Raw genomic sequence first — 26,971 nt, 5'->3', positions numbered from 1 at the left:
TTCTGCATCTTTTCTTAAAAACCTCTCTCAAGAAGAATTCACAATATCCATGTCTGTCACTGTTTTATCGCCTGAAGAATCTTCTTTCTAGAAGATGCCCCAGAGTACAGGTATTTGGGTGTGCCTGAGTTCTCTGTTCATGTGTACACCAATCTGGGTGCCCAAGAGAAGCCTGGGCAGAAAAGTGGGTAAGGTATACAAGAGAAGTTCTCCACATGCTCTTCATAGATCATTGGCACTTAGCCCTCCAAAATACCTGTGCTGCATCCCTGGGTCTAAAACGAACCTAAGTAAGGTTAAAAAAGTCCCCACCAGCCTATCTCATCTGCCTGGACTTATGACATCAGCCATGTAATGAATCAGGCCTCTGAGCCTCTATGAAAGCCAAAAGGACTCCCAAAGGGCAGCCAGGAGCACAGGTCAGAGCATGTTGAAGGGTGTCTTCTCATTAGTACTCTGAGGGTCTACTTTATCTAGTGCAACTTGTTATCAAAGTTGGGCCACTAAATTCCAGCAATCTATAGAGCTCGGGACTACCCACTTTGCAAAGTTGTGCTTAACTCTCTCACAGGACTTGGACACTAGGCCGACATGAGTGCGTCCTCTACTCACATCCACTTCATAGTTACCTGCTGTTGGCAGGTAACTACACCCTGTGGGCAGATAACTTCACCTACAAGAAGTAGAGGGGTTTCAGCCCAGCCTCTTTTTCCATCTAACACTGGAAATCTCACCTGATCTCCTCCCTCCAGCTCTGTTCTTTGATGTCTGCTTTATACCAGGCTCTGCTTTTATTGAAACGTTTAAGGTTCAAATTGTGTATCTTGGCTCAGGTCTGGAGGATAAAATTCTATTGGAAAAGTGCCCTTCCTCCTTACCCTGCCTTATCAAGTCAGGATGCCCTCAACTACCCACCTGCACAGCTACGTGGACACCATAAACAAATTTCTCTCGGCCCAGGTGGTTCTTCAATCTGATCATACTGCCCTGTGTGGCAACATCGCCTGACAGATCCAATGTAAGGGAATGGGGGATGGAGAGGGACCCTTCAATGCTGCCCCACCCTCCTCGGAAGTGCAAGAAAAACAGGAGAATGAGGAAATAGCTGTCCTTCCCCTTTCCTTTGGTCCTCCAAAAGAGGCACTGAGTCCCAGGTGTATTTGGAAAAGACAAGAGAAATTAAAATATAGTCTTTTGATGTCAGGGCAAGGCAGGTAGACCAATCTTGCAATCATCCCAAGGCTCAGGAGGAACACAATAGTAGCAATTGAACAGTGATGGAAAAGACAATTTTAAGTAGGCTTAGTTCTCAAATCTTGATTTAGGATGATAATGTGGAAAATTTTTATTTAGGAGGAAAAGGCTTCATTCACAGCCCACCCTGTGCTTAGCTGAGCTGAATTTCTTGCACAGTTCATTCCCTGCATATTTGAATATTTTAGGTTGCAGATGCTGAATTTACAGATCTTTATATGCAGTTTTCTTCAGGGTGTATAATGAGTTAGAATCCTGCCATGAGGACATTAGCATGTTCTCTTGGTGGTTTTGCTTTTATACAAAACTGAACGCAGTCAATCCCCAAGGGCTTCCTTTCACCATGAGGGGCTGAAAGTCATTACACCGGGCAGTGGGATGGAGGGGAAGGCAAAAGGCAAACCTCTACTCAGAGTGAAATTCAGGGAGAAGCCCAGCTCCTCTCCCCCAGCCCTGGGCCCCAGCATGGGGTGTGGGGAGAAGCAGGAGGAAGTTAACCGCTCTGTTGCTCTGAAATTAGCTTCATTCACCCCCATTATCAATGCCGTCATGCCTTGTTTCATGCTTCCCTCTCGGAGGCAGCCCGGCGGGGCCAGGCCCTATGACAAATGGCAGTGCAGAATGGAGAAGCGGAGGGATTGATGGGGGTGGGAAACCACGATGCACAGGGGAAGGTGCCCCCACCACGGGGTGGCCTCGCTGCCACAACAGGAAGGACAGGCAGCAAATGGCCTGCCAGCGACGATGAGGCTCTGAGCAACCAGCCAGAGGCACGAAGGCAAGCAATTCTGGTAGCTGCAGCCCCACGAGCAAAAAGCACCTACCTTGTTCACTCATCATGAGGTGGGAGAGGCCTTGAGGAAAGAAAAGAAGGGAAAGGGGGAGTGGGGGGAAGAAAGGAAAAAGAGAGAAGACAAAATTAAAATTCTGAATGCAATACAATCTTCTCTTAATTCTTGTGCAAAAGGAGGAGTGACAGGGACACACGCATACTCAGCAGCACACGAGAAGCACGGGAAGGCCCGGCTCTCTGGCCTACACAGACTTTTGCTTTGTGAACTGCTCTGGGCTTATCGTGAGAACTTTCCTTACACCGCTGTTCTATGGCATAGGTAGGATTTGAGATAAATCTATTAAAGAGTAGGTCCCTTGGGAAAGAGACTCAAGAGGCCAAGCAAAGTAGGTTTCTTTCTTTTTTAAAAATATGCTTTTAAACGTAATACATGCTCACTGTGGACATTTTGGAACATTCAGAAAAGAAAAAAAATTCGTTATAACCTCATCATCCAGAGATTCCCATTCAATATTTTTTTCCCTTTTAGATACAGTATTCTTTTCTACAAAAACAGAATGGCACTGAACACATCAGATGAGTTCCTGCTTGCCAGAGTTGCAGAGATGACCTGAAACAATTTCCCCTACCACCCGCAGCCCAGTGACAACCCATACCCCTTCCCCCACTGCTTCTCCACCACCATCTTTTTTTAGAATGTCCATGGTCTTTAATCAGAGAGGCCTAGCCCAGCACTGAGTGGGTTAAAGAAGGTGTGTGTGTGTGTGTGTGTGTGTGTGTGTGTGTGTGTGTGTACACACGCACCACAGTTCTAATAAACAAACAGTACAGCACAACCTCTGGCTGTGTGTGTCCTTATGGAAGTCAAACGAGGTGATTAAGAGCTCATTACTTCAAGGGAAGCATAAGCCCTGAAAAATCTATTAAAAGAAAAGATTTCTGACCAGTAACCAACTGCACCAGTTATTTGCTCTTCCATTGCTTTTATTATTACGGGAGATATTTCACAAAATCCAGATCACGCCAGAGAACCTTTACCCAGAGTGAAATTTAGGGATATAGGGGATTAATAAAGGAGAAAAATCTCTAAAGTATGGAAATCTCTAAATGTTTTTGGAGATTACTAGAGATTTAGAAAAGTAATCAGAGGCAAAATATAGGTCAAGCAACTGACTTTTTAAAAATCAATGATATATTAAATACATAGATACGTGTGCTATAAATGTCATGAAGTTTATTTTTTAAATAGATTTTCATTAAACTATAATCATATTTTAAATGCACATTTCTGGCATGTATTTCTCGAGGCCTAGGATTAATACTCATGTAGGAGTGAAATCTTCCCAAAGCAAGTCATTCTCAGATCTGTTTTATTAAAAAAAATAATTTTTGGTCATTTTTTTAGGAGGGGATAGAAGGGAAGGAGAGAGAACACTGGGCCACAGATTTGGCTAAGAGAAACTTGAGCAGAAGTAACTGTTTCAAAAAGCCCTAATATTTCTGGGCCAAGTCATAGCATTTAGCATCCAGATCAAGAGCATTAAGGAGAAGGGCCTGGGACAAACAGGAAGAGGATGTGGGAGTGTCAATAAGAACAGAATACGTGGATTCACTAGGTGACTATTCACAGGAGAGTTATAAATGTTAAGAACTGAGAATAAGGAAGGTCTCAGAAGATACTTAAGATTAAAATGAAAGGATAATAATACTGTATATTATACTTGAAAGTTGCTCAGAGAGTAGGTCTTAAATGTTCTCACCACAGAAAAGCCATGGTAATTATGGGATGGGAAGGAGATGTTAGTTGATGCTATCAATGGTGGTAATCATTTGGCAATATACGAATGTATGAAATCAACACATTGTGCACCTTAAACTTACACCGTTATATGAATTGCATCTCAATAAAGCTAGGGGAATATGAATTTTTTTTTTAATTGAAAAGTGAAAGGACAAAGATGTTTGGCAGCTTGGAGGAGTGAGTAGAAGAGAAGTGGATTAGTCTTTATCTGACCCGAAGAAATATTTTCAAACTTTACCAAATGAAGAGTAAGCAGGACACCTGGTCATCAGAGGGTATTCAAAGCCCTGAAGAAGTCCTCCTCCCCCCCCCCATTCTTGGACCCCATTTATGTACTACATATGTTCTTTAAAGCAGTATTTCCCAAAGTGCATTGCACTGACCACCTACGTCGACCACCTGGGGATGTTTATTAACAGTGAGGTTCCTGGGCTTTACCTCGGACCTAATGAATTACAGTCTTGGGAAGGAGCTGGAGGAAAGATCTGAATTTTAAATAAGTTGCCCAAGTGAGTCTCATGCTCACTAGAATTTGAAAACTATCCCTTTAGGGTGGCATATAAATCAAATTTTGGGATATTAAATTGTATGATAAATGCAGTGAGGGGTATTAGATATTTAATGGAACCCTGCAGTGGATCCTTTTGTAAAAGGAAGAGTCCTTTCAAAATGCAAATAACTCGAAACCTGTGTCTTTAAAATGCAAATATGTACTTACAAGGTTTTATTAAGCTGCATATGTTGTTGCTCTATTGCAACTCAAATAAAATGTTTATATTCTTCAGTGTATACAAACTTTAAACAGAAATATTAAGCCAGGAATGCAGATCTGGGATCCTGATATAAAAACTTTGGTTTTGCAGGCAAAACGTCCACGAACAAGTATAACAGGAGACCACATGAGGGACAAGAGAAACTATGTAACCATTATGTGGTTTTGAGTTTGTTGTTTTGCTTTTTGAGAAGGGATTTTATTCCACTTTCAAGAGCTTTTACAACAGTATTTTATCTTGTACCAACATATCCTCATAGCTTGCAGAGTTAAGAACTGGAAACCAAGACTCCCAGAGTGTCTAGATCTATTCTGAAATTCTGTCTCTCCCTCCTTCCGCCCCCCCAAAGATTCCTAGTTGCTACTAAAAATCATAGCACCCCCTCCCCAAAGTGAATGCAAGAACCAACAATCAACCAAAAGATTCAAGTACCTGCTATCTGCAAAGACTGGATAAGGGATTGGGGATACATGCTCATATAGTACACGGTCACTGATCTCTAGGACTTCAGAGTTTAGTTAGGAAGATGTGTGTGTGTTTCTATTTACACAACACATGTATGACATTGCCTGACAGTGAAGTTTAAGAGTTAAGATGAAGGACTTCAGAGCCAGATTTCAATCCCACCCTTGTTACTTTCTAGCTTTTGACCCCAGGCAAGTTGCTAAACATCCCTGTTCCCTGATTTCCCTAGCTGTAAAATTTAGACAATAAAAATGCCAAATTCATAAATTGTTTTGAGGATTAAATAAATAAATATATGTAAAGCTGTGCCTGCACATGGTAAGGGTTATATAGGGGCTATTGTTTATTTTGATTTTGATATAAAAATATGCTGATGTGTGAGGCCACACCTAGCATAGCACCTTGTCACACAGCAGGTCCTCAGTATGTGTTTGGTGATTGAATGAGGAATGAACGAACGTTTAAACTGCCAAGTGTCAAATGATGAATTCAGACAATAAGGTCAATTGGACTATGAGGAGGCCCCTGATGCATATAAAAGGTTTCTAGAGAAAAGTTAAAAATATAATAAGCCTTGAAAGATGATTTAGGATTAGGATAGAAAACATTCCAGGTAGCAACACTAGTTCCCAAGATCACAAAAAGCATTTGTAATGCCTTTCCTGTTCCACTTCCCAGAAGTACATAGGATATTGCCAGGTACATGGTAGGTATGAAGAATTATGAATAGCTCACATAAGAAAAAAGGGAAAGGTCATCTTCGGGATTGAAGGATAGAAACACTGTATGGAGGCCTTGAGTTTCAAGGCTAAGGAAAATGGACTTGATCTTGCAGCTGATGAAAGCATTGAGGGTTCATGAGCAGGAGAATGACCCAGGGGTAATGATGTTGGGAAAGATTACTTTGGCAATGGTGTGGACAGGATGGATTATAAGAAAAAAGGGATGGAGGCAGAGAGGTTAGTCATAGACAAAGGGCCTAAATTAATATCATAGCAGCAGGAAGAAAAAGGGAAAAAGAGGATTCAGTAGGCTTTGAGTGACCAATGAGATGCTTCAGGGGAGAAGAGGATGGGAGACTGAGTGAAGCATTGTCAGAAATGAGAAGATGAGATGGGTGTGGGAGATGGATTTGGAGTAAGGACAATAATGAGCTCTGTTTTAGACATGATGAGTTGAAGAAACAGAAGCATCACTCAAGCAAAAAATGCCTAGGACGCTTTTAACAACATAGGACTGAGGTCTACGAGAAAGTCAGGACAATATAAGGGTGTTTCACCTCCCCTTCATGGACGAGAGGTCTGTGTCCATGTAAGTAAATAAATCTTCAATGAAAAAGTGGCTAGGGCATTGGGACATAATCTGGAAGGGCTGGTGGGGTCCAGGGATATTAAGATATCCTGGAGGTTCTTTTTTTTTTTTTTTTTAAAGCATACTCAATAATAAAGTAAAATTTTACATCAAAAAGGGAATTCTATGGTTTTCCAATATAGATACAGATAAAAATGCTTTAAAAAATCTTACTGGAAAGGATATAATTAATAAGGAAGGAGAAGGAGTCTAGACTGGGAGTGCGGTTGATGAGGAAGGGAAAAAATGAAGATAGGCATTCTGGTCAACCTCAGAAACAGAGGGTGAAAATGCACATCGGCGATGGCCCCCCTGTGCCACACAGCCATCTGCGGGACTAGCACCCTGGCTGGGTTTGGAGGCTGGCATTTATTCTGGCTCTGATGTTCAAGGGCTGCTGAAAGACGAGGGCTGGAACAGGGGGCGCAGGGAAGCAAAAGGGACCACATCTTTCCAAAGTAACCTCACTCTGGGCTCTGAGTTAGAATAGATCCTCAACCAACACTCAAAAGCCAGCTCCATAAAAGTTCACCTAATGTACAAAAAAGGAAGCGGGCTTAGATGACCATTTGATAGGCAGGATATTAAGAATTACAAACGCAAATAGTGACCAAAAAAAAAAAAAAAGAAAGTAATTGAAGTGTCTCCTATCTAGATGTCATACCCAGACAGAATGCTCCTCTAGCTGGATCCAGGGACTGTTCTGAAACCCAACTAGATAGATGTCTCATATTTTTTACCCCCTCCCTCAGTCTTTCCATAGCTATATTCCACCTTCTTTGTGCCTGTCTGTGTGTGACACAGGTTCTTAGGGTACATGTAAGAACAAGAAGAGAAAAAGATCACCAGTAGATAAGACACACAAAGTTGAAATTGCCTTAGAACAGACTGCAAATCATATGTAAATTATATGCAAAATATACGTATGGTCCTCTAAACTATGCTACATCCTTTGGGAAAATTCCCATGGAGATAGCTGCTTTTACAGCTTGGGAGAATGGAAATGGCTACGAAAGCAAAGTCATTGGTGAGCAGCTGTGGCCATCATGAAGCTGTCATAAGAATGACTAATACAGAGAGAAGAAACTACTTACAGAAATGAGCAAGAGGAAGATGGAATGCTCAGGAACCGGGCCAGAAGTTGAAGGCCTCCATCATTTAAGCTAATACCGTCTCCCCCTCAAACCTATATATCCCACCCACCTCAGATGATTTTTAGTTCATCCTTCCTTCCTTCACTCTGGGTAAATGGAAAAAAATATTTCAGGGGAGGAAGGAAGTCACTCATGGAAAAAAAATAATAAAAGATTCGGGACGGGGCGGGGAACGGGAAGCAAGTTATCTCTGCCAAGACTTTTCTTTCATTCACTTTTTATTCCACTATAAAATCTACATATATCATCTCTTTTTTCAAACTGAAGTAGAAAAATTAAATGTCACTAATTGCTGCAAGTGCCAAGTGCCAATGTTGAATTCTTATGAAGCCACAAGGATTTTTGAAAAGAGTAATTATGTAAAATCAGAAGGTAATGGAAACATCCACCTGATGTTTCGAGAGGAACTAAGCAGTTAGTGAAGGGGGTGGGGAGTGGGGCCCGATGAACAGAGAAGCCACAAGTGACCCATCTGCAGGGTGACCAGGAATTTGGAAAAAAGAGAGGGTGTTAGAAGAAATACACATCTTAGCATTTTAAGCACTTAAAAGAAATTCATTAACTTGGTAATAAAGATAACTATAACAGTAGGTAATATTTGTTGACTGTTTACTATAGACAAAGCATGGCTATGTATCATCTCATTAAATACAACTCTATGGGTTAGACATTGCTATACTTTGATTTTTGATTTTCAAGGTAAGAAAAGCAAGGCCTAGAACCAAAGTCACACTACTTAGTAAGGGGTGAAGTAAGGATTCTAAGCCAACAGATGGGCTTTCCAGGCTGTGATGGTAACCATGACACTAGCTATCCTGTCTAATTCAGTGCTGGTAGAGAAGGGAAGACACACGTCTTAGAGGTTTCAGAAAACGAAAATAGGGCGTGGGCATTAACCTGACTTCACCTCTGACCCCGGTCGAGTACGGTATAAGGAGCACTGGAGGAGTGCTCCTTTTAAGTGACCCCCTCCTCCCTCTCCTCAATCCCCCTCCACAGATTCCACTAAAACATAAAGCTTTTTGTTTTCCAGATTATTTCCTGAGGTTATTAAGCCACTTCCCTCATTAAAATGCAAACCTGAACAGAAGATACACTCAGACTCCTCATTGACACTGTCCTGTGCGTGAGAGCATTAGAAAGCCAAGCTAAAGGTCTTTCTTCCAAGACAGAGGCAGCATGGTGACAAGTAAGTAAAGGAAGCACAGAGACGCGCAGTCAGTCACAGGTTGAGGAAGCTGGGCACTGTGAGCAGGGGAAGGATGGATGGTGTGGGACTGGGAGAAGAATGCCTAAAGGGAAGAGGCGGGCTCTGAGGCAAATGTCCATCCACTTCCACAGCTGGGCCTCAGACCTGCCCATCCCTGGGCAGTTCCTTGACCTTCCTCATGGACTTTGCTTTGCGTGCTCTAGTGAGGTCACCAGTGGCCTGCGGCAAAGCCTGGGCTGCTCAGCGTGTTGATCAATGACTTGGCTGAGAATATTCATGGCATGCTATCCAGATGTTGTCCTTAACAGTAGCCGAAAGGAATGGCTAATTTGTTAGGTATTGGAATCAGGGTCCCAAAGGCTGTGAACAGGCAAAAGTGAAATTCAATTTTAAGGGACAAATATAAACTCTGGCTCTTAAGCAAGACACCCTACATCTTCCCCTTCCTCCTGAAAAAAAAAAAAAAATTTTTAAAGTCAGTAGTACCACCTCTTAGCACCAGCAACTATATGAAACCTAGGATTTTGATTCAGAGAATGGTGCCCGATATTAGGAAGGGCATGAACTAGGTGGAGTGTGTCCGAAGCACAATTAGAATGGTGAAGGATCCAAAATTACGTTACATGAAGAACAGCTGAAGGAATGGCTACATACAGCCTAAATGAGAGCTAGATCAGGACAGGAGAGCTGCTTTTAAAATTTTAAAAATTGTTTCGGCCAGATGTAGGAGCAAGCACATTCCACAAGAACAGGGGTTTCAAAGAAGAGATTCAGAGTGGTGGTTTAGCAGAGATAACTCCCCAAAATCTAGTCCATCTCAAAGACTCTATGCTTCTACAAATTAAGATAATCTTCAAAGAGGCCAAACAGCTTCTGGGATGAATCATATGAAACCGCTGATATTTGACTGGTTTTGACCTACAAAAATGGCAACTGTAAATGGTTCAAACTAATATGCTGAGAACACCACCCATAATCAGAAAGGCAGGCTCTGAACAAAGCTTCAGTGAATCACCTAATAGCAATTATTAGCTGATACTCAGGAAGATCACCTGTTTACACATATGATTTTGGCTTTTCCACAAGCCTTGCACGGTACTAGGGATGAACTGAATAATTAGACTGATTACGATGGTTCCCAGAAGAAAGCCTGTTGCTAATTCTCCGAGGCAGGTGCCACCATGTGCCGGCCCCTGGATTTGCCCTCCCAGCATCCAATCGCTTTCCATCTCCATCACGAAGCCCTTCACAGGGTGTGGCTGTATCAGTCCACTCACTGTTTGCCTCTCAGCCAACACTGCTCTTACAGCCTGGTGACTGGACTGAACAGAAAGTATTTCTTCCAGCGTCGCCCATGAACCACGAACAGCTTCTGTAGCCATAAGCACAGGGTAGAGGAAGGAAGATCTGCAGCACCTTCCCAATCTAGTCCACCTCTTCGGGGGGCAAGGAGGGCACGGTGTCCTGCTATATGAATAGCATGGAAGGAAGAGAGATGGCTCGCAGTTACGCATGTCACTCTAAGGAGTAAAAGGCAGGCGATTATGTCTTTTAGAAAAAACTCTTCCCAAAGAAGCCTTTGCTCTCCAACTTGTCATGAACCTCTCTAAAATAGCTCTTCACTCATGAATGGCATGAAGCCAAGAGGGACAGCTGATACACTAGATGAAAGAACTGTGCCCTAGAAGATCATGATGTGCTAGATTTTAAAAATTTGGGGCTGAACTGAACAAAATCAAAGAATGGTCTCGAGTCTAAGTCAAATAAACCATTGCACAGGGCAGGAGGGGGTGAGAATGGCTTAGTGGCAGTGCCCACAATATAGTAAACATTTTCAGTGCATTTAAATTCAACTTAATAGTATAGTCATTTAAAAAAAAAAAAAGCTGAGGTAGATGGTGCTATCATTAATAGAGATAGGGAGTCTAGAAAAAAGGGAATAATGGGACCATCCTGTAATGAATATATATAATACTATATATGGTATGAGCATTCTTCTTCGGAAAAGGCAAAAAAAAAAAAAAGTCATTTTTCAGAGAACAATGATCTGGATAAAAGAATTTGAAACCCTTGTATGCGAATGCCCAAAGAAACTGGAGATGTTTTACAGCCTTTAGAAAAGAAAATCCTGAGACAAAAGCCCTGTCTTCAAACACTGGGAGTGTAATTAGATCTATTCTGTGTGTCTCCAAGGGCTGAAAGCAATACAGGTGGTGAAAGCTATAGTGACTCAGAGTAAGGAAGAGAACACTGAGTGCCGTTAGAATGGAACAGAATGGCTAGGGGAGCAATGAGTTGCTCATCCCTACAGGGGTTCAAGCCAAGTCTGAATAAACTCTTATAGAAGGGATTCAAAGATCAGGTGCACAGAGAGCCTCGACAATCTTTTGGGTCTTTTCCATCCTTGAAATGCTGATTCTAACAATAAAGTTTTATGAGCACATATACCTTCAATGGCCCATTGTAGCCAATGAGGGGCGTGTGGAGGACAAAACACACCGGACTATAGTGTATTATAATGATGGCTCTCCTAGGTCCATGGCCTAAGTTACCATGGGAGCTCAAAGGGAAGATCTCACACTCCAACCTCCCTCCATCCTTCCCTCCCTTGATGTATGTAGGGTTTAAAACAGTGGTTAAGGCTGAAGCTTTCAAGTTCCTTCACCTTCCAGCTCACTTTCCTTTAAAACAGTTGTTCCCAAACTTTGGTCATGTCAGAATCCCCGGGGGGATGACGCCTTACTTTCATGAGCCTGGATCTCATTCATCAGCTTTCCAGGTGATTTGGATGCTTACCAGAGTTTGCAAACCATTGCTCCAAATAATCCAGGACCTGGATGCAAGTCCCAGTCCTAGTTCTTACTAACTACGGGATTTTGAGCAAGTTAAATTTCCTGTGCCTCTTTCCAGTAAAATACCTGCCTCCCACTTACAAAATATCTTCTCAGGATCCCTATGACCACCACGAGGAGCCACGTATGGAAAGCATGTAGCATAATTTATGGCACATGGGGAGGAGTCAAAAGCTTGCAGTCACTGCCATCGCTATTCAGGAGACTGCTATATCTAGGCCCTCTCCCGATCCCACCTGCCATCTCTTGTCAACACCATTTCTCCAGTAGCTAGCAGCACTAGCAGCCCACCTGCCAGGTGTCCTCAGCGGCCTCCCACGGAATCATATGGTCACCAGTCAGCTAAGTTGTCTCACGAGGGGTCCCACTGCCCTCAACTTCCAGTTGCATTTCATCTTCTCCCTCCTCCTCAGACCCGGCCCTGCAAACTGACCAGCTTAGCCCGTATCCTTTCCAGACCTCCCCGGGCAGGTCCACAGACTCGGGAGGGCCTCCAAGGCTGCCACAAATACACTGTGCAACCTACCTGCATTATACGGAAAGTCTATGGCCTCAGTTTCCCCTTCTGTACGAGGAAGAGATTGGTCTAGGATAGTTTCTCTTTGGTCTCACCAACAGCATTTTGAGCAGCACAAATTTTTGAATGAGATCTTCCTACATATTACATTGAGCATTCATTGCCCCTTTATACTAAATGCCACCAATGCCCCCTCATCGTTGGAACAAATATAGTCCCCACACATTCTGTAGGGTCAGGGTGGGCAGTACTATCCCACTGAGACTACAGGATACCTATGAAGATTTTTTTTCCAGCTCTGACTCTGACTCTGTGCCCTCTGGAACTGACAAACAAAATGAGACCATAAGCAGCATCCCAGTGAGTCTGCCTCGCCGAGACAGTAAAGAAGGGGATGTGAAGAAGACCCTAAAAGAAGGCACCGAGGCCCAGTGATCTGCTTCCACGAGTTAGACAGAGCTGGAGGCAGGCTGGGAAGCAGCTCCTCACTCACACTGACTCATCAAGCATGGCTACGGGAGCCAGGGGGGGGTCTTCCCAGGCCTCAGCCAGGAAATTGGCTGAAAGCTGAGCACTGTTAGCCTAGCCAAGGGCCCCTTTCCAATCCAGTGACGCACAGCACCAGTGGATTTCCCTACAGCTGGCACCCCCCGCCCCCCACCGAGCCAAGCCCAAGATGGGCACTGAATAAAGATTGGTTCAATTACCTTCTATCTCAGGGCAAACCCCAATAAAAAGCAGATTTTCTTTCAGAGGGGTTTGGGGTAAAACTTAAGAGCTTAGTCCTGAGCACTATTTATTCATAGAGCAAGTATTTATTCTGTGCCCATGATGTATTTATTGGCTGTTCTAGGCCTAGAGCCCACGGTAGTGAAGCGGGGTGGGCCTTCGTTCTGGTGGATCCCCTATGAGATGGCCCCAGGAGCAGATGTACCAATATCTGCATCTTGTTCCATTACATATTACTGCATTGGCGAGTTATTACCTCTGAGTCTCAGTTTGTTCTAAGGTGAAATGGGTCTAATGACAGAATCTATCCTGGAGATGTTAACAGAAGTAAATAATGCGTGCAAAAACTCAGTATTTTAGTGCCAGGCTCAAAATATAAGCTCAATAAATGTCAGGTGTTTTTCTTAATAAATAAGAGAGAAAGACAAGTGACACTATTGCCCAAAAGCATGGAAAATAAAATATATATTTCAGTTATTACTGGAGTTTGGAGCTATAAGTCTTTGGTAATGAAGGAGATAGCATTTTTCTGATGGCTATTCCCCAAAGTATCTCAGTCAGATGGCCTAATCATAGATCTTTGGGATGGAAGCCATCTGAGAAGTTTGTTATGATTCAAACTCACAACATTAAAGAATAGCAGCCCGATGCCCAGAAGAGATTCCATGACTTCCCCAAGGCCACACAGTCCCTGGGAAAAGATCCAGAAGGAGGCAGGACACGGAGCAGAGATCCCAGACCCACATTTAAGTCTTGATATCTACCATAACTGCTTCTCACTTGGGCAAAGGGTACAGCGTCTCAGAGCCCAAGGTTCTTCATCTACAAAGTGGCAGGAGCCGGGCACATGGGGCCCTCCATAAATGTCGGTTTCCTTTTCTCTCGTTACCGTCATTGCTAAGCCTCGCTTGAGAGCCATGTTGGCCAGGCCTTATGTTGGAGGGACCTCATCCCTGAAAGCATGAAAACCAGGCCAGATGAGGGAGAACGTGTGACAAGGACAGAGGGGCGAGACGGCACGGCAGAGGGAGCATGCCTCTGCACAGTCAGGGAGACCAGGACACGGGCAAAGAAGGTGCTGTTTTGTTTGTAAACCTTTCTGAGCCTAAGTGTCTCCATCTGGCAAATGAAAACACGTGTGGAAAGGATCGAATGAGATAACTTATAATAATAGCTGATGTACACATTTGCTTACCACGTGCCAGGCACTGTTCTGAAGACCTGACACACATGAGCTAACTTAACTTCACAACAGCCCCCTGATGTAGGTGGGTACTTACTGTCCCCGTTTCACAGGTGAGGAAAGGAGGGCCCATAAAGAAAAGGCAACTTAAACAGGCGCACTGTTGTGCTGGGATAGAGCCAGGATGCCAACCCGGCATCCGGTTCCGAGTCTGTGCTCTACCCAGGGGTGGCAAACTTTATCTGTAAAGGAGCAAATGGTAAATCTTTTAGGATTTGCCGGCTCCGTCACAGCAACTCCACTCTGAATTTGCCAATAATACATTGATGATTCAGTATATTGGTTTCTGATACATTCGGAAATAAACAAGTGTGTCTCTGTTCCTACAAAACTTGGTTTAAAAACACTGAGATCTGAATTTCATAAAATTTTTGCATCTCAAATTATTCTTTGATTGCTTTCAACTATTTGAAAAGTGAGAAACCATCCTTAGCTCGAAGACAGCGAGCGTTGGTCTGCAGAACCCTGCTCTATCCTAAGCTATCCTGCCTCCCAGTACATAAACTTTGATACGGAAAGTGCCTGAAGAGTGACATGCACAGACTGAGTGGCCAGCAAATGTTCATCCCCTATCTATTCCCTAACCTCTTTCTCCTTAACTCCAGTTCACCTAGAAAGCAGGTATTTCATGCTGTGGCCAGCAGAACAGATGAGGAATAGGGCATTAGCAAGGGCGGCTGTACCCTGCTCAGTAAACACAGCCCTGTTGGCCCCAAAGGGGAGGAGAGACTGGAATTTTAGGTCAGTGTGTTTAGAACTTTAAGGTGCATACACCTAGGGGTGAGGCCTGAGAGTCTGCATTTCTAATAAACGCCTGAGTGAATCCCATGCAGCTGGTTGGGTGGGTCACCTGTGAGCAGCAAGCTTCGAGGGCAAACCCTTTGTGTCCATTAACACAAGTCAGACATATCAGGTGCTGCATCCTGACTTCGGGTTTAGGACAGTGTCCCTCAGGCTAGACTGAGTGAGCCCCCTGGAGACAGAGCAGGGCTCAAGACAAATAATTGGGTCCCCCCTCCAAGGACAGCCCTGAGATGACTTAAACTGAAGGGGGCAGAGATCAAGAGAGGGCAGAGGGAGGCTGTAGCAAAGGCAGTCAGTGGCGTTTGGCAACAGCAGACCTCCTCCGGGCCGTGGCAGACAGGCGCCCCTCCTCCCGCGCCTGCCAGGGCTCTGACGGACCGAAGCAAGAGGCCTATTTCCTCATCGGGCCTCTGAATAACTAGGGCACTTCCACAAGGTCACAGTTATTCATTTAAATTCCAGCTCTAATCAGCAGGCAGAGCCTGAGAAATTATCCCTTCTGAGGAGAGAGGCTGTCACTGGAGCATCATAAACAGCCCCTCCTGGCTGGAGAGAGAAGCTTGGGGGAAGGGAAAGAAGGGGTCTCATAGCCCCTGGCCCCAGCGCTATTCCTGGTGTCCAAATCCTTCTTCTAACCAATGCCCCCCACTCCCCCAAACGGCTTCCTCTCCTCTTGGCTGAGAGTTCTGGAACACATCAGAAGAGGGTAGATGGCTGGGACTGTCAACTCCTACCCTACAGGCAGCCCGGGGAAACCAATGACAAATCTCAGTGAGCCAGGAACGTGGGATAAGGACCAAACGGTAGTTTCTTCCAGGCCATGAAAGGGTTCCATGGCCTTAGAGATGTCCTTTCCACTCCCCGAGCTTCAGTTTCCTCTTCTGAAAAATATGAGAGATGCACTCCTTGGACAGGGCACCTCTGAGCTCCAACATGCTTGCAGATGCAAAATGCTCATGGTGCTTGTGGCCACACTTTCTGTGCAAACAATATTTTTGAGGTCCTACTATGTGTCATGTGCCATGTGAAGAGTTGGGAACGCAGACACAGGTAAGATGCACCCACAGCTGTGCCCTGGAAATGCCAGGGTTTCAAAGAAAAAGAACACAGGCTCTGGAGGTAGGCAGGTCTGAGATCCCTGTCTTGTACCAGCAGCTGGCACCATGGGCAGTTACTGACCCTCTCTGAGGCTTCTTTCCCTTGGCTGTAGAGAGGATGGCAACACCTGCCTGAGGGGCCGATGTGAAGTCAAATCAGAAGACGCATGGCAGGGGTCAAAGCTGAGCACCACTCCCCTTCTTCAGGTCAATGCGGCACAAATGCCCGTTGCCACTTTACGATTCTGAACGTCCTTCCCAAAGACTAGGAGAAGAGGTGCTGGATTTCCCCGCACGGAAATCTGGTAAAATATCATTTGCCCCTTTTCTCCTGAGCGTCCGCAGACTCTCTTCAAGTCCCCAGACCGTCTCCTGGACCTTGGAAAGGCGTTGCCTGCCAGACCCCATCTCTGACTGTGTTTTACAACAGGGCACCTTCTAACCAATCTCTTCAACATGTAAAATTAATCAATCACCCCTTTATAGTCTTTTCAGCGACCCCTGGGTAAATAGTTACATTAGCTCATAAAATTCCCAATTTGTCTTCCTAAGCAGAAAGGGGAAAACATCAGCGAGCCACTAAAGGTGTCTTGTTGCAGAGCCGCAGTGCTGCTGGCTCCAGGTTGCCGGGCCAGGGGCTCAGAGAGGTGAGAGGCCACCCCCTAACCTCGACCAGGGCCAGGCAATGAGGTTGCCTCCTGCCACATTCGGTGCCACAAGGGAAGGATCTGAATTAGTGATCTGCTTCGGGCTCAGAAACCACAAAAAAAGCAAGGGGTCAGTGGGGTAACAGGACTGGCAATCAGCTCTTGACACCTTGAGGGCAGAACAAAGTGTGCAAGATTTAGCATTAGACTGGAATCCCTTCTTGGCCCCGCTATTCACTAGCTAGGAGACGTCAGCGCATCACTTAACCTCCCGGCCTCAACATCCTCAGCAGAAAAACAGAGCACAGGCAACATACTTCAGAGGGTTCTTGAGAGAATAGAAAGAGATAAGGGCCAAGAAACCGGAATGGCGCTGGTTATAGTTGCTGTTATTTAAGGAAGGGTCACCCACTGACCTCCGCCCCTGTGAAGAGGTGGAGAGGAGCCTACGGCTTCATTGCATTTCGCTTGCCCTGTGTTTTATCCAGGGCCAATATGGCACCTTTGTGAAAATTAGGAAAAGGCGGGCTGTGGTCAGAGGTAGCCCCATGGGCACAGGCAGGATTTCAGCCCCAACTCATTCCTTTGGGTAGTTGCTGCTACACAAGACACAACACACAAGTCTGCCTGTGGACCCTGAGTCACATCTCTGCTGGGAACCAGGAAGAGGAGGGGTTAAGCCAAGCAGCACTTTTACCAACAAAACTTGAAGGGTTGGCCTTACTCCCTCCCTTCCCCGAAGTATCCCAGAAAACACCCTCTTAGCAGAGGCCTTCCCTGACCACCGTCTGTAAATCAGCAAGTTCATTTTCACCATGCTTCATTTTTTCTCCACGGCACTTATCACCCACCACTTGACATAATATGGGTGTAATATAGACACATACATAACATATGTGTGTGTGTGTGTGTGTGTGTGTGTGTGTGTGTGTGTGTATTTGGTTCATTGTCCCCATCTAGAATAAAGATCCATGAGGGCAGGGACTATCTTCTGTTTTATTCACTCTTTTATCCCTTGTGCCTAGAAGAATGTCTGGTACATAATAGGGTCTCAATATTTTTGAGTGATTAAACTAAAATATTATCAAATAGGAACTGAATGTAGAGGTCTCTTCCTAGGAAATACTCTCTCGTACTTCGGTTAAAACACCAATCATTTTCAAATGGGTAGAGGGTTGGTAGAAGAAAAGAGATGGGGAAAACCTGAGTATTAGCTCGAAATAACCATATTATTCTCTTAAATTGTGTAACATCCCATATAGGTCGATTATCAGAAACTCTTCCTAAGTTTGGTTGATACTTTAGACATTTAAAAACAATTAAGGATAAATTAATTTGGAAAGAGGTCTGTTACTAGTGAAAATGCCACACTATGTCTAAACAAAACTAAACAATAGTCCTATTAGGAAACACTTATGAGATTTTCAATTGCTAAAAATTTTCAATGACGGGACCCAGCATGTTCTGATGGAATATGCTTAAGCTTTGAAGTCTGAAAGTCCTAAGTTCAAATCCCACTGCTACCACCAACAAACCCTATGACTTTGGCCAAACCTATTGAGCCCTAAATTTCCCTCACATTAAAATAGACATGAGAATACCTATCTTGTATTGATGTTTAATTATATAATTCTTAAATGATAAAAGGACTAAACAAGAAAACATATGTAACAATGTCTAAAAAAGATGATGCTCCCTTCTCATTTGATAGGATTAATTATGGTTCTTAACTAAGAATTCTAGCTACTTTAGAACAGTCTCCAAACCATTCTAAATCATTTGACACTTCTCATCTATAAATGGTTGTATCCTCGCATATAAATCTGTGTGTGTGTGTACATATATATGTGTCTATACCCACACAATGATTAAAATTAGGACTCTGGCTGAGCACACATTTTAAAGAGAAATGCACAATTACAAGGATGGTTCTTCCATTTGTTCATTGACCAAAAATATTCCTTTTTTTTATAGTGAGCATGTATTAGTTACATAACCAAAAATATATATATATATTTCATTGTGGAATTTCATTGTAGAAAAGGAAAAGCCATTTCTTAGAATAAAAAGAAAGAAACCTTTACCCATACCATGTTTTCCATACTAAGTCATATCTTCAACTTTCAACCATGTAAAACTATAGAAGATAAATAGATTTACAGCAGACAAAGCAGAAGTGCTCATGAAATTGAATAATACATATCTTAGGAACATCTTTTAAAAATATTTTCAAAAAATGTCCATTTTCCACCTCTTCGATTCATCCAGAAATATTAACCAGAAGGAAGCGATTATATATCCATGGGAACCACATTCCTTTGGTTTTACAATGGTTCTTTAAAACCAATATGAATCTATCAATTCAAGGCATTTCTTCTTCTAACTCTAAATCAATGAAAATATAATATACTTAGAATTGTTTTTTATTTAGAGTCCCTAGAAAAAGGTCTCACTCGGAGTCAAACCATGCACAATCTGACAGAGGGGAAATGTGCACAGCAGCTGTGCAAACACAAAGACTCACCTGGACCTTGACTGACATCTGTGGCAGCATTTTCAAAGAGAGGGAAAGGGAGAGGAGAGGGAGGGAGAGAAAAAGGAAGAAGAGTGTTAGCAGCACACGCACACACACAATGCAATGTGCCCTTGCATGACTATCGAGTTCATGCAAGACCCCAAAGGTGCTCAGCTTCTGAGCACTTAGCTCTCTACCTTCACCCAAAAACCACCCATGCAAGCCGAGGGGCCAAGCTCCCTTTTCACTGTGCATGTAGCAAGAGGAATGAGCTTCACATCTGTCCGGAAAGACATCATCCTGGAATCAGATAGGGCTCCAAAGAGCCAAGCAAACTGGAATCCTGAAAGAATATTGGTTAAAATATTCTGGTTGAGTTGTGCATACCAACACACAAGCAAATCTTTCTCCCCTTCAGATTCAGAACACTGAACATGAAGTCAAGCAAGGTTTCCCAGCAGAGAGAAAAAATAATAACCCACTGCCTTGAGGAACAAAGAAAAAGAAGCATAAAAATTAAGAGCAAGTTGTATCATTGTTTATCGCATCGGAATGAATGACACAAGATCTCAAAACATTTATAATTCCCTCCCTCCCCAGTATTCCCAGTGACCATTCTTCATCACAGACAGCAGTGTGTGTGTGCATGAGATTGTGTGTGAATAGATCATCTGCCACACAAATTGAAATTCTGACTCCCCCTCTAATTTTTCTCCTTGCTTTCCGCCGCATCATTAATGACAGGAATTGCCATTTAAAATCACCTTTGACATCTACAAATAAACATCCGGCCCTTGGAAGGTTGACATTTGAATTAAGCCAATGAACTTTCACAAATGAAGACCGGTTTACTCCCATCATCTCTATGAACACGATCTCCTTCTCCTTCCCTCAAATGTAAAATGGAATCATTGCAGAGGAGCCAAACCAAGAGCAGCCCAGAGCACTGACCTGAGAGGATACACTACAGCCAAGGAGAAGGAATAGGGGGCTGCTTTAGGAAACCACTGGCCATCTGGTAATCCCTGGTGATTCACTCAGAATCACTGAATGGTGAGTCTGGGATAACCATAGACATTATCTAGTTTAATTCTTTTTTGTTAAGATAGAGGATGGAAGAGGTTCAGGAACAGAGCTTAGAGAAGATCCTTGATCTCTTGAATCCCACCAAGTTCAACATTTGTTCAAGTGAAACTCAGGTCCCTCAAGGGCACGTGGAACCTGAATTCAGTGTGCAAGTTAAAGTGAGCACCCCGAAGCCAGAGGGGAGCTGGATAAGTGTCTGCCAGCTACCCCATGAGTGAGTCAGTCATAAGTTATCCTCTGTGCCTCTAATTTGCCGCTATCAGATCTCTAAAGTTCCAAGTGAGTTCCTTAGGGCTCTTGTTCCAGAAAAATCCACCAACAGAGCAGTGCCTCAGCATCTGGGAGGGACGTCCCCATAGCAACAGCTGAGCATTTCTCCAGCCCACGCCCTGTATTTCCTAGAAGCTGTATCTGCCCAGAGAGACTTCTAGAGAGCTCTGAATCATTCCTCAGCCACACCCCCTTTCAGGTTTTCTGGTGAGTTGTTAGATTTAAGGGTGAAGTGGCAGCAGGGAGGAAGAAAAGAGGCAAAATAGAAGAGGTGGGAAGAAAAAACATTCTGCATAAATAACTAAGCAGGGCCATTAACTATGCTTGATGGATTGCCTAGAAGAGCCTTATTGAAATACCTCTTCATTAAACAAGATATCAAACTATTTCCATGTGGTTTAATTCAGCAGTGGGAGTGTCACTACCATTATATATAGAAACGGTCTTTTGGGGCGCACCAAGAAGCAAGGGAGGCAGGATTCCTTGGAACCCCAAAGTTCTTTTAATACTAAATTGTCCATTTGGGCACAGTGGTTACAATCCTAAATTTTGGAGACAGAAGTTCTGGGTTCAAATCCCGGCCTGCCAGATGGCCTTGGGTCAATCGCTAAACTCTAAGAGTGCTTTTCCTCAGCTATAAAATGGAAAGATAAGAGCGCCTCCCTCATGACAGTGTTCTGAGAATTAAATGAGATTAAATACTTGTAAAGCACTTAAGTCAGTACAAGGCAAACACTGCATAAATGTTAGCTGCTTTGATTGTTATCATTTTGAATTACCAGACAGAATTACCAAAAAATGTTGACCAGATGGCTCCCTGAAAACGTCAAGAGACCAGAGGAATTAAGCTCTATTTTTTTCGGTGGGTTGGACTCAACTCTTCTACTTGAGTGCAGATGTCCGCTGCAGCCCTTCCCTCACCGGGGCCGCCCCTCCTCCCTCTTCAGTGGGAAGTGGGGTAACAGGGAGTAACAGGTTCCAAGTAAGCAGAAACTGGAGCCAAAACAAATTCCATTCTTATTTTTGGTGTTTTCCCTTCTCGAGCTTTGCATTGGCCCAGTTCTAGTCCTCTGCATAAAAAAAAAATATAGCATCTCTTCTTGCCAAAGAAGGCCATAAAGGCCACCAAGAAAAAACTCCCTTCAGCAGAAGGTCCAGGTCCTAGCACAGTTCCTGGCTGTGATACTGATTTGGAGGCAATTCTGAGTATTATGTCCAATTTGAAGAAGAGAGAAACACAGCATCATCTGGGCCCTGTCCAAAGAAACAGTGAGTTACCTGAATCTCTGCATTCAATTCTGACCAACAGAATAAAATGGCAAAGGCAGGAATGAAACAGGGGAGGGGGAAGGACACACGAGGATCACAATCCAACAGTATCCATCTGCTATACGGTCTGTCCAGCATCCCTTTCCCCTTCTTTTTGTAGGGAGCCCAGTCATCTTCTGAGGAACCCCCTTTCTCACCCTTAATCCATGTGGTTTGGTAGAGATGACCCCTACCCCCGCCTTAGCTCCAAGAGTCGGCATATAACTCAGGCCAGGTCATGGGAACCCAAGGCTAGATTGGCAGGATCCAGACTCTGGTTCTACAGGATGTGTGACTTTGTGCCAGTTACCTACACTTTCTCTTATCCATAAAAACAGGTGTGATAATAGTTCCTACCGCTAGGGTTGTTGTGAGGAGCTTAGAACAGTCCCTAGTACAGGGAAAGTCCCCAGTCAGTGTTAACTGGTAATTTGATTATCTTCAAATATGAGAGAACGTGGGTATTTAAACACACACACACACACACACACACACTCCTTTCCTGTGGTCACACTACAAACAAGTCTATCGTAAGATGTCGCTCTGGGTGTTTCTAACTCCATGTCCTGCTGCCTCCCACTTCCAAGGTGATCATCCCCAGGGTGCCCTCTCTCTGTGGGTGCAATTGTTATGCAGCCTGAGGTCTGTATATTGGGGAGCAGCACTGGGCCCCAGAATTGGCAAGAGGAAATATATATGTAAACGTGTGTGTCTATCAATTTTTCAAATAGATAAATAGTGCGGGCAAATTGCAGAAGAAAAGGCTGCTGATAACCAGATGGGATTGATCCCGGGGAGATGGCGTCCTCAGCCATGCCAGCCCTTCCCAGCTCCCTCCTGCTGGCTCATTTTCTCACACTGCTGGGTAAGTAGTTTTCCAGAGCTCCACCGCATTTAAATCTATATTCTATTTTCTCTCCTAGAAAATAGGTCAGACCCAAGGCAGAGTTCACCAGGTGGGGTCCCGGGAGGTTTGGCTGGGCCTTGCCTGCAGGAAGCTGGTTGTACAGCCCAGCCCACACCCCCCAGAGCTCCTTTAGGGACATGGTGGGTGTGGAAGTGGCCAGTGGGGGAATCTTAGACTCCTGCCTCTTAAGATGATCTAGTACAAATGAAGGGTAAAGCGGGAAGGCTCCCCCGCTAAACTATACTTTGCAAGTGCAACAGCAGCAGATGAGGGTCCTTTCTTTCCCTCTTGTAGTTGGAAAAACGAAATCGCCCAAGCTGCAGGAAATTGTTTCCTTTGAACTTTAACCATGCCGATCCTACGCACTCGTGGCTGAAGTTGTTGAATACGCAATAAGTGTCCGTGGAGTGCTGAGTGGAGGTGGGAATTGCCCTAATTTACTTCCTCCCTGGCTGTGCAGCCAAAGAGAGTGGGTGAAGGGTGGCAGCAGTGTTCAAATCCTTCCTCTCCTCTTTCGCTCCCCTATTCCTGGTTTGCGCACGGCGTTCCTAACAGAGGTGGCTGCGGAATGGGCCAGAATTAGTTTTCATCAGGATTCACCCCCACTCCTCGTGAACATTTGTCAGCTAGCATCCATCAATACCAGTGTAAACGCCAGAGCAAGGAGGACGGGAGAGGGGAGTCGCCAGGTTATGTGAACTAGTCCTCAGTCCTCCTGCCACAACAGTAGAGCAGCTAACTCTAATTGGTCAGGTCCTGCCTCGATTCTGTGCATTTGCTACTTCCCTGCCTGAACAGTCTTTGTCAGGCATGTGTAAGATTCTTCTTCACTTTCTTCTGGTATCAGCTTAGATAGTACTTCTCCAGAAAGGCCTTTTTTACTCACCTCTAAACTAACGACCCTCCTCTGCCACTTACCCTGCTTTTCCTTTCATCACAGCGCTAATCACTATTTGACGTTATATGACGGGTCTATGTTTTTATTGTTTCTATCTCCCATTAAAACACAAGCTTCATGAGAGCAAGAATAGTGTCTGTTTCATTCACGGTATATATTCCCAGTATTTAAGAAAGGCCTGGCCTATAACAGGTGCTCAGCAATATGTATTGAATGGTAATTAGATCATCTCAATTGATATAACTCACTAATATAGATCTATTAGTATCTCCATTTACACATGAGAAAATTAAGGCTCACAGAAGTTAGGGCATGTGCCTGTGTTCAGAGGGACAAAGCTGAGATTTGACTCTGGGTTTGTCTTCATCCCCTTACTATATCTAGAAACTCTGTTTTCTTCTGAGTTGGCCTCATTATCAGGTGAGCTCTCTTCATATGGTAGCAGAAATAAAATCCAGTAGCTCTAGAGAAGAGAGAGTGGCCTATTTCCTGGTAATTCTAGTAAAATTTCCTGGGAAGGCTCTCATTGGTTTGGCTTAGGTCGAATATTTCTGAGCCAATTACTATGTCCGGTATCAAATGTCAAGGAGTGAATATGAGGGATAAAATAAGATAATGTCCCTGGCACAAAGCCATACTAATCACAATAAAATTCCCATTTATTCAGCAGTCTCTGTGTGCTACGCACTGTGCCAAGTGCTTTACATACATCTTCTTACATAATTCTCACCACAACCCTAACAGGTAGGAACACTATTCATCCCATTTTACAGATAAGAAAACTAAGACCCAGAGAGGAGGCTCTGTGATTATCACACCCCTCATAGGGCAGCACATCACAAAAGGGTCAAGCTACACTTTGGAATAAAAGAAATAGTTTCAAACCAGGACATGCTACAAATTAGAGATAAGAAGGTTGGGCATCTCCCAGAAGTGAGAAAAAGGCACAGACCAGGGCGGAGGGGTGGGGTCAAATACAGCCCTGGATAACTGGAGCCTGAGACCTGGGCTGTCTGTTTTAGACGAGCCTGTTCTTGGCCCGTCTGCAGCCACTGCCCACCACAGGAAAAGATGAGTCCACAGGGCCAAATGGATGTTCCCACCCTGAACGAGCAACATCTGCCATGGCCCCCTTGCAGCGTGCACACCACTACTCAGAACTCCTTGCCCAGTTGCTCTAATCGACATGGGCTTCGACCTCTTCCCAGGGTCCATTCTCCCGAAAGGAACCCAACTCCCTGATGCATGCACTCTAGTGTCAAGAAATGGCCAAGGGGAAGCTGTTCGTAGCAGCTGTGGACTTCTGCGGGCTGGGTGTCCATGCAAATGTGGGGCTTCCTGGTGCTGAAGGTGGAGAGAGGGGAGGCTGCCCAGCGGCCTCTATGCATATTCTTGCCCCAGGCCCACAAGCATCAGGACAGGCCTTCCACTGAGCATCACGCCCAACTACAACATTGGGAGAGAAAAAAAGAAATAAAAAGCAAAGACTGCATCTCACCAGCCACCTATCCTTTCTTGCCCCTGGGGAGAATGAGCACAAGATTCTTCCCTCTCCTTCAGGAACAAATACAGAAAAGATTTTTTTAGTTGAGCGCTAAAGCAAACCTCCAGCAGTGAAGGGGCTGGGTTTCCTGCATTCTGGGGCTCTTTCCGGCTGTCAGCGTCTGAGCTCTTCAAACACAGGAAGAGTTGTCTCTCCACAAAAGGCCAGGTGGTGTTAGCTTCATCCCCGACACAGAGCCCATTTATCCGCCTTTGTAGAAGACTGAGCCCCCCAAGCCCTGGTGCTGTGTGCTTTTGTTCTTTGATGCTAATAACTCCAGATTGCGAGATGAAGTGGAGGGGTAGCTGCTGTGTCAGGTGCCGGCCAGCCCGGGAAGGCAGCAGCAGGGAGAGGAGCAGGATGAAAAGCAGGAAGGAAGAAGGATGGCACTCCTGCGGGCCAGGTCACTGCTGTGCCTGAATACCGGAAGGGCTCTGACATACTTGCAGTGGCTCTGGTTTGAGGAACCAGTGCTTGACTGACAGTTGGAGGAAGAGGCAGTCTGTTTGTTTAAGATACAATCAGAGATCAGTGCAGACATCACCCTTTTTTTATGTTTTAGGGGTTTTGAGCACAGACATGGGGCTAAGACAGCCTAGGGTTTGAATCCTGGCTTTGCACTTGTTCGTCAAATGGGCTTGCTTCGTCTTCCTCTTTCGACACATGGGAATAATGGTAGTAGAGTCAGTTCTGCGAGCAGCACTTATGCATTCCTAAAAGTCACCGCGCTATGCAAAATTGCATAGTAAAAACCACAAGGATTATAGGGAAAATGGGTTTGGGGCCTGACACCCCAAAACACCATCAGTGACACATAATAAAGATAGTGAAAATAACTTGCACTGTTATAGTTCTTAATTTTGTCTATGTCCATATCTTTACGAGTAACAATTGCGTTGTGCTTTGGTATCTTAGTGTCCTTTAGTAGACTGATACAAGTTGCTGGTGTGCTAGAAGAATGACAGACTGCAAGTTTAAAAATTCTGTTTCATACTTGCAAAACGGAAATACAAAAATAATTGAGTGCTTACTGTTAAATGCTTTCCGTGTATTAACTCATTTTCTCCTCACAACAGCCCTATGAACTCATGCACATTATTTTCCCATAAATAAATAAATAAATAAACACTAAATAAATAAGTACTAAATAAATAAAAAGATAGGCATCATTTTATACATGTTAAATGGTTAAGAAACATTTAAATACTACAATAAGTATAGCACTTGAAAAATACCGGAAGTCTGCTTGTAGAAGTGGGAAGCTTGTGAATTCTTGCAAAGTAGTGAAAAGATCACGTGAAATTATCACACCAAATGTGGATGGGTGTGGCCCCTAACACGCCCGGTAACTGAAATAGCTGGCACGTGCTTGAGGTGTGTTTTTGTGGATTTCTACACCACGCGATTCAGTTGGCTGCAGTGTTCTGTCTTCACCTAGTGTTTATGCATGAAATCGTGCATAATCAAAAGCCAATTATTATGCTCATATAGTTCCCTAATATATCAATTGCATTGGAACAGATTTGCATTTTCAAAACATGCATTATAGCAGAACTGACTGTACCTAATTTATATGAATGTTAGGATCAAATGAGATGATCCATACAAAATGCTTAGCACAACGTCAGGCGCAGAATAAACATTCAATAAAATCTTCCTGAGACTGTGATTAAGGTTTCTGCTGGCTTGCTGACGAATCCCTTACAAACGGAAAGTGTCAAACTGAGCTCCTGTGGAGCTACTTAAGCCTTACAA

The 26,971-nt window shown here is 44.1% G+C and overlaps 1 protein-coding gene across 27 annotated transcripts in view; it reads right to left on the bottom strand.

Moving 5' to 3' along the window:
* The window catches only part of NRXN3 (neurexin 3), a 1,418,420-nt gene that overhangs the window by 1,302,337 nt on the left and 89,112 nt on the right, over window positions 1–26,971 (bottom strand). For 22 of the 27 annotated variants that reach the window (XR_004956343.1, XR_004956344.1, XR_004956345.1 and 19 more), the window contains exons 3-4: window positions 19,214–19,231; window positions 2,079–2,108 (exon numbers count right to left, since the gene is read on the bottom strand). The exons of the other annotated variants lie outside the window; for them this stretch is intronic. Coding sequence is in view for 19 of the 22 variants with exons in the window: in XM_036239437.1 (XP_036095330.1) it covers window positions 2,079–2,108; window positions 19,214–19,231 (48 nt within the window). In the remaining 3 variants the exon portion in view is untranslated. The remainder of the gene's footprint in view (window positions 1–2,078; window positions 2,109–19,213; window positions 19,232–26,971) is intronic. 27 annotated transcript variants of the gene reach the window in all.

This window comes from Rousettus aegyptiacus, unplaced genomic scaffold (genome assembly GCF_014176215.1).
Source record: "Rousettus aegyptiacus isolate mRouAeg1 unplaced genomic scaffold, mRouAeg1.p scaffold_m13_p_3, whole genome shotgun sequence".
NCBI classification, from domain to species: Eukaryota; Metazoa; Chordata; class Mammalia; order Chiroptera; family Pteropodidae; genus Rousettus; species Rousettus aegyptiacus.
Note: the sequence above shows the minus strand (reverse complement) of the source record. Positions and strands in the feature narration are given on the sequence as shown.